At 34.1% G+C, this 14,329-nt stretch overlaps 1 protein-coding gene across 1 annotated transcript; it reads left to right on the plus strand.

Moving 5' to 3' along the window:
- The first annotated feature begins 10,198 nt into the window (after positions 1-10,198).
- Positions 10,199-11,667, plus strand: LOC131617185 (RING-H2 finger protein ATL47-like). The gene has a single exon (XM_058888532.1). It carries the CDS (start codon positions 10,546-10,548, stop codon positions 11,545-11,547), a length of 1,002 nt encoding a protein of 333 aa, XP_058744515.1. The 5' UTR covers positions 10,199-10,545; the 3' UTR covers positions 11,548-11,667.
- The last annotated feature ends 2,662 nt before the right edge of the window (positions 11,668-14,329 follow it).

Here is a 14,329-nt window from a genome sequence, read left to right on the forward strand (position 1 = left end):
CCCATTGTGTGGAATCTGTGCTGGCAGGGCCGTATCTGGATGATGATAGATCGGTCGGTGGATAATTCCACTGGTGATGTTTGGTACCACATGCATAGAGTCAGTTGCATTCATATGCATGAATTTGATAACATGACTGAATGTACTTCATTGTTATGATTGGTATTGTGTGTTTTGTGTGATGATGGATTATCTGAATATAGATGGATTGAGTAAATAATATAACTATTGATATGTTGTTATTTATGATGCAATAATATTTGTTAATTGCGAATGAGACTCACCCTTACACTATATTTTTCAGATTGAGGATAGCGGCTCCGACTTGGTGAGAATTAGCTCATGAGTCGATATGTTGTTTAGCGTCGGGTCATGCTCTGATAGATGAAACACTGGGGGAAACGCTAGTTTAGAGTTTATGATGATACTCTATTTTGTTTAATTTATTTGAGGATTAATACATCGATGATGTGATGTAATTTGATGATGTTATTCCGCTGTGTCAACATGATATATTATGAATTATGAGTTATAATGAAATGTTCCTTAGTGAATGCATGACGTACGACTGATGATAATTTATTTATTATGAATTGTGACGCCCTTGTGCATGTTACTCTGATTTATTTAATTAATTTATGCGGGGTTTAGAAGGGTGTTACAATAGTGGTATCAGAGCAGGTCGGTCCGTCCGACCAATTGTCGAGTCAGTTGAGTTGCGCGACAGTTGTATACTGTCAGCGTTTTACCCCTTGGTACACGACATGTGAGTGAATCACTGTTGATACTTGTTTGTTTTGTTGTAGGTGTTGGATTGAAACAAGTGGGGGAGAAGCTTCGCTTCTCGGTTATGTTTCATTTGTAAGATGATTGGTCCAGTAGGCTGTTGTTGGCAACAGTGCAAGTGTTGTTGGAGTTGGTTGTTTCCCGAATCGAAGGTGACTTAGAATTAAGGCTTGACTGGTAATTAAGTTAGAGCATCTAGAAGGAGGATTATTAGAGGTAATTGATGATTATTTGTGGGAGAGGGAAATTAGAAAGTTGCAAGTTATCAGCTCTGCTGGTGGACTGCGAAGTTGTCAGTTGAGTAGCCTTGTGTCTCGGAAGAGGTTCAGTTGCAAGTTGCAAAGAGGATTGCAGTCGTGATGTTTCAGAAATCAGACTTCGGCGATGGAGTGTGTCGCCCAAGTTATAAGAAGTTTGGGGGCGAAGAGGTATGATAAGGGGCTGTTTGGAATGTGATTGATTTGAAGAAGATGAGTTTTGGAGCGGAATTTCCGTAAGGAAAACACAGGAAAGTTATTGAATCGTTATGAAACTTCGGAAATTCATAACTGGAGTTCTAGACATCCGATTCGAGTTCCGTTTGAAGCGTCGGAAAACTAATGAGATGAAATTTGTTATAAAAATGGTTGCAGCAGCTGTAACATATTTAATTGTGTCAGTAGGATGTTGGAAAGAGGTTAAGTTGCAGTTACGCTTGTTCTTAGAACTAGACTTGTTTGTTGGTGCTGCACGGGATGTCAATGTCAGAGTTGAACGGATTGAAGGAATGATTAGAAGGTTTGTTGAGAAGTAATTTTAAGAATTGAATATACCATTTGAAGAGTTTTGGAGATATCGTATAGAGCGTCGCTGCATGATGTCGATGTTGCATTTCGGATAACGATTGGAAAATGCATATCTTGAGTTCCGAGTGTCGGATTAATGTGCCGTTTGAGCCTACGAAGAGGTGAAATTATGTTCTACCTTATGGGAGAGTTATAAATACAGTAGAGGTGATCCTATGAGGAGAGATTCCAAATTCAATTAAGGAAGCGTGAAGCTTGTTGAATAGGAATGGTTACTACTGCGATTGTTGGAAACGAAGTTGAGTAGAACATGTTATTGATGAATAAGTTGATGAGACGTTCGGTAAAATATGATTTGAGTGACGATGGATTTTAGTGAGAATTGAATTAGTAGTAAAGGTGAAATAAACTTTAGAACGGTTGAAGTCATATTTATGATGCCAAAGCAACGACATGTATAAAAAAAGAATTGTAGAGAATTTATGACACCTATCGATGAGAGGAAGACCTTGTTGAGATTCCGAGTAGAATGATATTTGGACGCGAAATATGTCATGGGATTTAGAGTAAAAACCACGAGTTATGAATGTTGTCGCAGTCTTTTACTAAGATGAGGATTTTGATTTGGAACGAGATGGATAGTAATGTACGAGTATATTAGTGATTGTGAAGTTGGAAGTACTTAACAAGCGTGACGCTAAGTGACTATGAAGCGCATTGTGTAAAATGTTTGGATGTTGTTGTCTCACCGATAAGATCCAATGAGAAGGAAGCGTGCGAGTTGTAAAGACTCGAAGTGAATTATTGGGCTATGACGATTTTAATGAGTTTGAATGCAAACTCGGGAAGGGACACTATTATGTAGTAACAACGGTTTATGCTTAAATATGGTTGTCGACTATCTATTGACAAATTTAGGACTTGATCACCCTAAATCTCTTGTTGGTAGTAGATGGAATCATATAAATGGGATGAACTTGTTTTGTTACCTTAATGGTATAAATTGTGATGGATATTAAACCGTGAGAATAATCACTCACCATGCTGTGTGGACTTATGAAGAAGTGAATAGGAAAGAGTGCAACATAATGGACAATGACTTAAGACGAATAATCAGAGTCACGCAACGAAAGTATGATGTGGAGTAGTGTTATGAGTATTACTCGTGGGCAGTGAGGAATTAATATGTCAGGAGCCTACGTAGAGAACATGTATTGATCTATATGTTGGATTTGGGATCTAGTGGATGTAAGGATGTTATACCAGAGAATTAGAACCCTTTTGAATAATTGTCGAGATGATGAATATGTTATTGTGGTTGTACATAGTTAATGAGTATGTATTCGGCGAAGTTAAGACGATGAGTTGATACCATATGATGCTATAATAATTTTGTGTTGTTGTAAGGTGTTATTGTAGATTCCAGATATAATGAGGAATTATACTCTAAGAAGGGAGAAGTTGGTTTAATTCTTAGAGGAGAGTGGAATTCAGTTTAAGTTATTTTGTAAGCAATGGTATATCGAGGCTGATGAGTGTGATTATAATTACTTGTGTGCACTCATTCTGATGGTTGGGATGTTTAATAGACGGAGTAAATCAGGAATTTGTTTTTGAGTGCGAGTAAGTATTGCTGAGTGGTAAATTAGTACCATGAATGGTAAAGAATGATTCTCGAACGAATGAGTAAAGAGAGTCAGAATTGGGTAAAAACTAAGAAATCTAATTGGTAATGATGATTGTAATGAGTAATCAAAATAGTGCAGCAAAAGCAGAATGTAACGTGTTGGATAATTGTTGGTGTGACTTGAGAGGAGTCAGATAGTTGAATTTCAATGGTATAGGAATATTATTGTTGAGTTTCTTGAAGGAAGATGTTGGTGAAAAGTGTAAGTATTATTTTATCGCTCAGATGGAAAAGTGTGTCTAAGGTTGGTACATTTTGTCGATGGAATGCGTTACTGCAGTGTTGATCAAGTGTGGTCATACCATGGTTGTGTAATTAAATTACTCAGTTATTGGGCGTATTGTATGGGTTGTACCTCAATGTTCCATTGTTGTCAATCTTTTAGAGGTATAACGAGCGGTACACCTTTGAATGGTTAAATGTGACGTAAGAGTTGAGATTTGAATGTATGAAACATGTTTTCTGTTGGTAATATCAGATGGATTTTGATGATCGACTGATGGGAATGTTACTTAGGAACTAGAGAGTTAGACGAAGGACTCCTATCTGGAACTTTTCACTGGAAGTATGTTTTCGAGGACGAAAACTCTTTTAGTGGGGGAGAGTTGTAACACCCCATATTTTCTAATTTTAATTTAATCGAAAAATTAAATTATTATTTAGAATTATTTGGTATTTTGTTGAATTATTGGAAAATTATGGATTAAGGGCCATTTGGGTCGGATGGTGAGATTAGTAGTATGGGGGTGCTAAGTGAGTAAGCCCATTACTAACTATTTTATGTTTTCATAAAATAAAGGAAATAAGGAAAAAGAGTCAGAACGTGAAAAATGAGAAGTTGAAGAGAAGAGTTGAGGAACGTAAAGAGGAACCAAAGAGGAAGAGGACCAAAAGCAAGAATTTGGCTAAGGTAAAGGGGGGACTCTTCCAATTATCATCTCTTATCGTGTTATGAATTATAGGGCATGATTAGGGATATTGTTTGGGTCAATTTGATCATATGTCAGAGTTAGGTTTTGGGATAATTTTAATAGAAGTTGAATAATTGATGAATACCTCAGTGAATTATATATAGAATTGTATGTTAATTGATGTTTGTGTTGTGGGTATTGTATCAATTGTTGTGTTGTTGTGTTCTTCCATGAACACTGAATCTGAGTTATGAGTTTCCAATAATTGGATAGAAAGTTAGGTTTTAATGTGTAAAACTGACATAGGATAGTAGATTGATGAAATTGGATGAATACCATATGTTAATGTGTGAAAAGATGGTGTTTTAGACTTAAAATAGTAGCGTGTTATGAGTGAAAACGAGTGGAAAACGGACTGGTGCGAAATTGCATATTTTTGGAGATATACTGGTCTTTTGCGTATGGGATGAGGCCATACGCGTATGGGTGTGTTCATACTCGTATGGGAAATTTCAGTGTAAAATTAGTTCTGTTGATTCGCGTATGGGATGGCTGATACGCGTATGGGTTTGAGTGATACGCGTATGGGAGGTGCCATACGCGTATGGCTTCTGTGTGTAAAAATTATGTTTTGTGATTTTCTTCGAAAGTTCAATGATGCGTAACTTTTGATCCGTAACTCCGTTTTTAGTGCCGTTTCAAGTATGATGAACCTTATGAGATAACCTATGAGTTTAAATGATAAAATGAGGTGTAGCTTTCAATTAATTTTGAATTATGAATTATCGCTTGATGAATGATGTATTGTACGTATATATGATGAGATATGACAATACATGCTATGTTTTAAACATGATTCGTATGATAATTTTGTTTGATTATGTAATGGAGCTCATGAGATATTTCATGTGATGATATGAGTATGATGTGAATACTTTGTTCGTTTGATGGATGATCTATTGTTGACATATGTGATGAGATGTGACAATATAAGACATGTTTGAAAACATGATTATGTGATGATTGTTGAGAATTGTACAATGATGATTGACCTGTTTTGGAAGATGTGAATACATGTATATTCTTACTTTTGATGATGATGATGATGATTAGTTTAATACATGTATGTTCTGTAATGATGGTGATGATGATTGATTTATGATGAATGATGCTGATACATATAAACATACTTAATAATGATGATGATGATGATGATGATGATGATGATGATGAAATGAGTATAGGATGATGGTACTCATAGAATGATGATGATGAAAGTATGTTGTATATATGTTTGCATGCATTCATGACCATTTGATGAGGGCTGAATACTAATGATGAGAGGATTCAGTGAAGGGCAAGATTCCCATTGTAAGGAATCTGTGCTGGCAGGGCCGTATCTGGATGATGATAGATCGGTCGGTGGATAACTCCACTGGTGATGTTTGGCACCACATGCATAGAGTTAGTTGCATTCATATGCATGAATTTGATAACATGACTGAATGTACTTCATTGTTATGATTGGTATTGTGTGTTTTGTGTGATGATGGATTATCTGAATATAGATGGATTGAGTGAATAATATAACTATTGATGTGTTGTTATTTATGATGCAATAATATTTGTTAATTGCGAATGAGACTCACCCTTACACTATATTTTTCAGATTGAGGATAGCGGCTCCGACTTGGTGAGGATTAGCTCATGAGTCGATATGTTGTTTAGCGTCAGGTCATGCTCTGATAGATGTAACACTGGGGAAACGCTAGTTTAGAGTTTATGATGATACTCTATTTTTGGTTAATTTATTTGAGGATTAATACATCGATGATGTGATGTAATTTGATGATGTTATTCCGCTGTGTCAACATGATATATTATGAATTATGAGTTATAATGAAATGTTCCTTAGTGAATGCATGACGTACGACTGATGATAATTTATTTATTATGAATTGTGACGCCCTTGTGCATGTTACTCTGATTTATTTAATTAATTTCTGCTGGATTTAGAAGGGTGTTACAATTTCTCTCTACAGCCTTATGCATTAGGGCGCACCTCTGAAACTCCGAAAATTTCCTTGAGTTTATTAGGAGATACATCTCCGGGCGCACCAAATCTCATTTTTTTTTTTTACAAAAATTTAGTACGAAGATATATCTTTGATTTTTTTTAGGTGAATTCAAAGATGTATCTCCAAAAATACCATTTGTTTCAATTACCATCAATTTTTTAATAAAATTGAATAAATAGAATTAAAAAATGTCTTGAAATAGAAATTCTCTATTATTCTTATAAATATAAATATTATTTATTATTTACTATAATTAATATTATTTTTTAGAATAATTATTTTCTTGACTGATATATAACTTACATAATAATTATTATTATAATTATTTTTTTGACTAATATATAATTCACATATTTTTATTTTCTATAATAATTATTTTTAATATTATTATATTAATATTTAGTAATAAAACAAAATGATCTAGATTAATATATTTTAGTAATAAAACTATTAAAAGAAAATCTATCAAAATACATTAAAAATAATAATACTTAATTTATTTTAATTAATTGTTTTTTTTACTAAATTATATTTTTTATTATTTATTGTTCTTTTACTCAAAATGAATTATTTAATATAAAAAGCTTGAAATGTAATTGTTTTTACAAACTTAAAATGACGCCAGTAAAAGTAAAATTATTTAAGACAAAATTCTCAATGGTTTAAATATGAGTATTTGAGGCTTCGGAGGGGCCAATTGCAAGTGATATGGGGGAGTTTTGGAAGATACGATGCCTACTTTTAGAGATTGTCCAACTATTACAAACTTTTGGTTAGAACATCTTCCAGCTGCTATTAGTAGGCGGCTTTTTGTTTTAAATGGCAGGGAGTGGATGCGGCTAAATATGGAGGCTGGCAACAATTGGAAAAGCTTTTGGGGCTTAGGGTGTTATTTTTTGTGGATGTGGCACGACAAAGAAATCCATAATAATGAGTTTCGTCGACCTTACAGTTCCATTCTCCATGTTCAACATGGTGTTCATGTTTATGAGGATGTTATGAGGAATAATAACAGTGTTATTCCTGTGGAAAAGATTTCTATCCTGGTTGGTTGGAAGCCTCCGGCGGATGACAGTTATGTTAAGCTCAATACGGATGGAGCATCAATAGATGGTAAAGCTGTTGTTTGTGGTGGAATCATTAGAAATAGGCAAGGAAAGTGCATTTTTTTAAAATATATTAGGCGTTGTAGTGCGGCCAAAGCTGAGTTATGGGATACTTCTAACAAAATAACTTGGCTGCAAGAAGGTGATTGTGAATGTTGACTCTAAGGTAGCAGTTCACACTTCACATGATTAAGAATAAGTTGGCTTCGGGCGTGGAGGAGATTTGTCTTCTTAAGCGCATTTTTCTATTATTAATTGGTTTGAGGATGTTATTGTAGAGCATGTTTATCGGGAAGCGAATATGTGTGCTAATGCTTTAGCAAAAGCAGATATTGGTGTGGTAGCTAAAGTAGTTTTTGAAGAAGATTGTCCTGGGTTTATGAAGCATTTTGTCACCTATGACATGTTAGGTCTTCTGATCCCGTGGCTAGCGGCTTTGTAGTTTGTTTTTCAAAAGGGTCATATTTATGACCATAATGGTTTCTATAGTTAACGTCAATAATTAAGCGCTTGAAAATAATATTATATATAATTATAAATAAGTCAAGAAAATAAATAGAAATTGTTGCTAATAATATATGATTAAATAATTATTTTGTTGAGAAATTGATAGTAATTAGAACAAATAGTATTTTCGGAGATATATTTCCGAATTCAACTTAAAAAGATTCGGGGATACATCTCCGAACTAAATTTTGCAAAAAAAAAAAAAAAAGAGATTTGATGCGTCTGAAGATGTATCTCTAAAACCAGAGAATATTTTGAAATTTTCACTAGAGACTTGGGAGAAGATATAAAGGTGTAAAGAGAAATACAATTTCTTTATAGACCTCCCATCCTTCTTGGTCACCCGCGGAGAAATTCTCAAAATGCTCCTATATTTCGGAAATGCATCTCCGAAGTCACCTTTTTATGAAAAAAAAGATGGTTTCGGACATGCACTCTCGAAAACACCTTTTTTTTTAAAAAAAAATGTGATTTCGGAGATGTACATCCGAAATAAAGTTAATTTCTAAAAAAAATGTGACTTCAGAGATGCAACTCCGAATTCACCTCCTTGGAAGAATTCGGATATGTACTTCCGTAATCTTGTCTGACATAGAAATCATGAAACAAACAACGCTTCGATTTATTATAAAGCATCAAAATTACAAACATCACATAACATAAAATTAAAGTTACATATTGTTAAACACGGGTAGTTGAGGATGAGTCAACATTTTGATAACGTCGGCTCCCGATCTTTGAAGTTTCACATCCAACTCGATTGGACCCTTCGAAGAAAATCGGTCGAAAGTTATCCACAAAACCGCTAAATCTTCGTCGTTCTTAACTTTAAATGGGGTGAACTGAACGTCTCCCTCGTCGTTAAGCGAAGGTGAGCGGTACTCAAGCTTGCCAACCTTCCGATTTTCTAGGTATTGCAAGAGAGAGTTGAGCGATGTTATCAATTCCGCGAACGACGTGTCGCGCGAGAAGTTTCAAAAGGTGTTGCATTTCCAACCTCGGGCCCATTTTCAAGACTTTAAGATTGTGTCGTTCATTGTATACTTGTTTGATATTTGAAACACTATTTGGTTTTTTCGCTTCAAATCAGCAAGTATGTTTATCGGCGCCACTTTGATTGTCGATAACTCCAAAATAACATTCTTCTCTTCGCGGGACAACCGACACGCAATTGGATGCCCGTGTAGCTTAGTTTCCAAGGCATGATTATGAACTCCACAAATAATTCTAAAACGCCACAAATCATCAATCCTACGAGTCACGCGCAACTTATACGGACACGCACACTTTCTCGATCCCGTGTCATCGTGTTTTAACACCCGGTTTGTTCGTACATACTTCCCACCCCTCTCGCAATTCAACACGACAAAAGCTTTCTGTCTAATACTTCCATTGTCGGACCTTAATATAACAATGCCAAATCCAAGTTTACTAGTTTCACTTCGAATCCAATCAAGCAATTGTTTACGACAAGCGAAGCTCATATCATTTGTAAATTATTGTCGAACATCCACCGCAACGGTAGTGGTTTTAACATCGTTAACCGGCTCTTTATCAACGTTGACCTCTTTCAGAACTTCTAAGTCATCGGCGACAATGTTGTTCGAATGCACCATACCTAACATATGCAAAAATACAACAAAGCTGTTAAAACTGTTTTTTTTCTTTCTGCCAGACCTTATTTCGGAAAGTACATTTCCGAAATTTGTTAGGTGGTTTATTTCAAAAGTGTACTTCCGAACTGACGCAGTTTTCTTCATCCTAAATCAGCAACAATGTAGTGGAATAAGAGATTAAATGAATGATGTTTACCTCAAATTATAACTTTGTATGCTCCCTTTAGTATGATCAACCGCTTGAAACTTGATTTGGAGACGAAAAAATTGATTGAAAATGATGGAGGTTTTGGATAGGGTTTATGTTTTGGTTTGGATGAAAATGATGAAATAGTGAATGAGGGAAAATGTATATGAACAGCTTTTTTCGGAGATGCATCTCCGAAAAAATACCTGACAGTTAAAATCCAACGTTTAATTTGAAATTTAAGTGCTTTCGGAGATGCATCTCCGAAGACACCACAAAATAGGTGTTTTCGGAGATGCATCTCTGAATTCTAGAAAAATCTAAAAAAAAATACTTCAAAAATGCAACTCCGAAGCAAGGATATTTTGGGGTTTTAGCAGGGGTTCTCCCCCTTGGGGGGTCTACAAAGAAATTTTCAAAGAGAAATTGCACAAGGTACATGACCTTAAATTGGGCTTTGATAGAGATCAAGAAAAGGCCCACAGCCCATTGTTCCAAACAAAAACATCATGTATCTATTATGAGATAAACCGGTCCCAAAAGAACCTTGAATTTTGGAATTCACACCGTTTTCCGTTCCTCTTTTATCTGTCAGAATCATGATTCCCAACAATTAAGATTAATCAACTTCAACTCAACCATGTAAGTTCTAACTACCACACTATCCTACAACTCTTCACTAAGCTAAACAAATTTCAATGATAATCATTCTTATTTTATCTTTAATTGTTTTTACATTCTATGATTTGGGTTGAATCTCAAAACAACCAAAGATTGCATATTTCTTCAAACCGAACATCAACACTTTGAACAAATGTATTGGGTTCTTCTGAATCTTCTGCTCTTTCTATGTTGTTCTTTTGACTACAAGAAACAATTAGAATGAGAATGACCCCTTCAATTATCTTCATCATAGTAATTTTAGCTATTGTGTTTTTCATCTCTGGTGTCCTCCAACTGTTTGTTAGATTTCTCATACGAAAAAGATCTTCTTTAAGAGCTTCACAGTCCAATAATAATGGCAACCCTCAAATTTCTGAACCTGATCCTTATCAGAGACAGTTGCAACAGCTCTTCAATCTCCATGATTCGGGTTTAGATCAAGCTTTCATTGATGCTCTACCGGTTTTTATGTACAAGGAGATAATAGGTTTGAAAGAGGTGTTTGATTGTGCTGTTTGTCTTTGTCAGTTTACTGAACAAGATATGTTGAGATTGTTGCCTCTTTGTAATCATGCTTTTCATATTGATTGCATAGATACATGGCTGCTTTCCAATTCAACTTGTCCTCTTTGTAGAGGGAGTCTTTATGAACATGGATTTGCTTTCGAAAATCCGGTTTATGATGAATTTGAGAGTCTGAGTGAAGAAAATATGGTTGTTGGTGAGGGTAACTCTGTTAACAAACATGCAGAGAATCATATAATGAGTGGGAAAAGGGTTTTTTCTGTTAGGCTTGGGAAATTTAGAAGCTCAAATAATGGAGAAGGGGGTGTGGAAAAAGGTGAAGGAGAGTGTAGTAGTGAAAGTGTTGTTGGTGATGTTAGGAGATGCTTTTCAATGGGTTCTTACCAATATGTAGTTGCTGATTCAGATTTGGTAGTGGCTTTGTGTCCAAAGAGAGGTGAAGGAAGAGGAAAGAGTGCTAGTATGAGACATTTGAAAGGAGGGCTTGTTCAAAATGGGAATTGTTCCATTGATGTGGATGTTGTTGAAGGGAAAAAGATGAATGTTGCTAGGAAAGGTGAAAGCTTTTCTATTTCAAAGATTTGGTTGTGGTCTAGGAAGGATAAGGTATCAAGTTCATCACAATCCCATTTGGTTAATTCTAATGTCACTTCAACTTTGCCATGGATGAATAGAGAACTCAAGGAAGCAACTTAGTGGTTATGTGTTTTAGACAACTTTCAAATTTTCAATGAGTTCATTCTTGGAACTCCTTTTTTCCCTTCATACTACTATAGTTTTCCTCTTTTATTGGTTATATACTTGTAAATTATGTCATATACATCTAATTAAGATATATCCTTAGAATGTGAGTTGTTCTTGAATGTGTGTATGTTGTAACTTTTTATTGGATAGATAAATATAAGTTAGTATGTTATACTTCATGAAAGTTTGAACTCTGATCTTTTAACTCCTTCGACTCCGATTACGGCGCATTAAACAAGTTGAGTTATCCAGCCTTCCATTCCTACAAAGATTGTCAAAATCAAGCATATGTTTTGCTCTTATGATGTTCTTGGGAATTCTAGTTGAAAGAGGTTATGAGGAAAATGAAAACAAGAGTGAGAAGGTGGACCCTTGATGCCACTATGATGTAATGTTTTATTTGTGTCACAAAAGTGACATTTTTTAAGCAATTACTTGCAATGAGTAGGGAGATTAAAGTGAAGTCAAAATTGGGAGTTGCTTTTTGGATGCTTTGGTTTTCTTTAGAAGCTTTCTTGCTTTACTTAAACCCATGAGCTCAAAAGAAGTTGAAGAAAAACAAAAGGTGGGCCCTTGATGCCATAATGATGTAATGTTTTATTTGTATGACAAATGTGACATTTTTTAGCAATTGCTTACATTGAGTAAGAGATTAAAGTGAAGTCAAACTAGGGGTGTGGATGCTTTGGTTTTTCTTAGAGGTTTGCTTTAATTAATCCAATGAGTTCAAAAGAAATTACAGAAAAACAAAAGATTATACTCCTTCTATTTCTTTTTGTTCAAGATTTCCCTTTTGGTGTTGGTTTAGCATTTGCTTAGTTATTCGAGCGGTTTAATCGTTATTTTGTTTTAATTTGACCGATTTAAAATTGTTGAACCCTTATTGATAGATTTTTCCATTTCAACGTCTAATTCGATTTTTAAAACATTGTTCAAGAGGCATGGTGGTGATGTTAAATTAACCCCCTTATTTGAAATGTTGGTTAATGTTATCGCCTATAAAGCATCGATACCGAAAATACGATATAAACACATACACGTAGACACAAATAATAATTTTTAATTAATTAATTAATTAAATATAATCACAAGTATTACTTTCAAACACAAATATTGATAGACATTTTCATAGGTGTTGGTTCCATATAAACTCTCTCACCATATTATTAATTTCATATTTACCAAAACTCCTAAACAGAAATACCATGGTGTGTTTAGACAAAAGCACATTCTATATTGTTTTGTAGCATTTAGGTCAACTTTTTACATCAAGTAAAGGCAAAAAAACAAGTGGGCCTTTATGGGAGCCTTTTACATGAAATTTTGGAAGGTCATCCATCACATCATAATTTGACCTATAATGGCAATTGGACCACATCAGGTAGGTACTTATAGATGGAAAATACAACACTAAAGTTAAGGAGAGTGAATACACAAATTCATCTTTAAAAATATAAACATTCTATAATAAAAATTGTTCTTATCACTACGCAAAATACTAAATCAACTGATAAAAATCGATATTGTTAGAATAAAAGTAATCATCAAAATTTGAACTTTAGTATTTATAATAAACGTGTAAGTTCTTAGTGGTTATTATCAATACGTTTACAAATAAAAAAAATCGTATCATTATTAAAATAAAAAGAAAATGTTTGTTTAGTATGAGGTGGTTGGGTTGGTTGTATCTACGTATCATATATAGAAGATACCGACATTGTAAGACAGAGAGTAAACAAATATGTTTTGGTTTGTTAAAGTAATTGAGAGTGACTCAACCAAATCGTCACTATAAGACAATATAAGTGATCACTCTTAGCTCAATAATCAACAAAATGGAAAATAATAACTGGAAAAGTTTGAGGTAGGTGTAAGATGGGACGAATAAAGCAAAGAGTAGTTGAGTTGTTTTGCCTTGGATGACAGCAAAAATTGTTATATTTTATGTGTTTCATTGAATGTAGAAAAGTTTCAGCATGCACACATGCTTGTGTGGTAGTTTATCTATTTTTTTTTTCTTATACAAGAGCTTAAGTATTATTAATTAAATGAGGTAATAAAAGTCATCCAGAAGAATCAGATTAAGTTAAGGAGAAAGGACATGATCTAACTCTGTTAACGTTTTGGCAGGGGAAGCCATAAATGCAAAGTAAAAGAAATTAAAGGAGTATTAAAGAGAAACTGAATATGATTTTCATTATATTTTCTCTATGCCTTAAAAAAAAATATGTATTTTACATTATATAGGCATAGGTAGAATGAGAAAAATAGTTTATTAGAGAATATTTTTCTAACAACTTCTAATGACTGGAATTATAACTTTCTAACAACTTCTAATGACCGGAATTATAACGGACTAGAGCATAGGCCAAAATAATATTATATTTGGAAAAAATTTATTTCAGTACCCTATGAAATTTCTAAAATGTTCCTCCAAAATCAGAAATATATTTCCGATTCCGATTTCTTCTGTTATTTATATCAGAACCATTTTACCATTTTAACATATTTACGGTTCATTCGCACGTAATATAAATACCTATACAATTGAAAGAAAAAAAAACATAAATTACTGAATAACAAAAAGCTACTAAACTCGAGCTACTGAATATATAAATAATATTATGGTAGTATGAGATACAAAAATGTAATTCAAACTGAATAACAAAAAAGTACAACCAAATAACAAAAAAAACAAAAACTACTGGTTATGGCGGATGATGAGTCGGCCTGT

The sequence above is a fragment of the Vicia villosa genome, linkage group LG7, assembly GCF_029867415.1.
Source record: "Vicia villosa cultivar HV-30 ecotype Madison, WI linkage group LG7, Vvil1.0, whole genome shotgun sequence".
Taxonomy (NCBI): Eukaryota; Viridiplantae; Streptophyta; class Magnoliopsida; order Fabales; family Fabaceae; genus Vicia; species Vicia villosa.

What these genes read in the sequence shown, in the direction of transcription:
- LOC131617185 (XM_058888532.1), top strand. Translation starts at nt 10,546, where the DNA reads ATGAGAATGACCCCTTCAATTATCTTCATCATAGTAATTTTAGCTATT.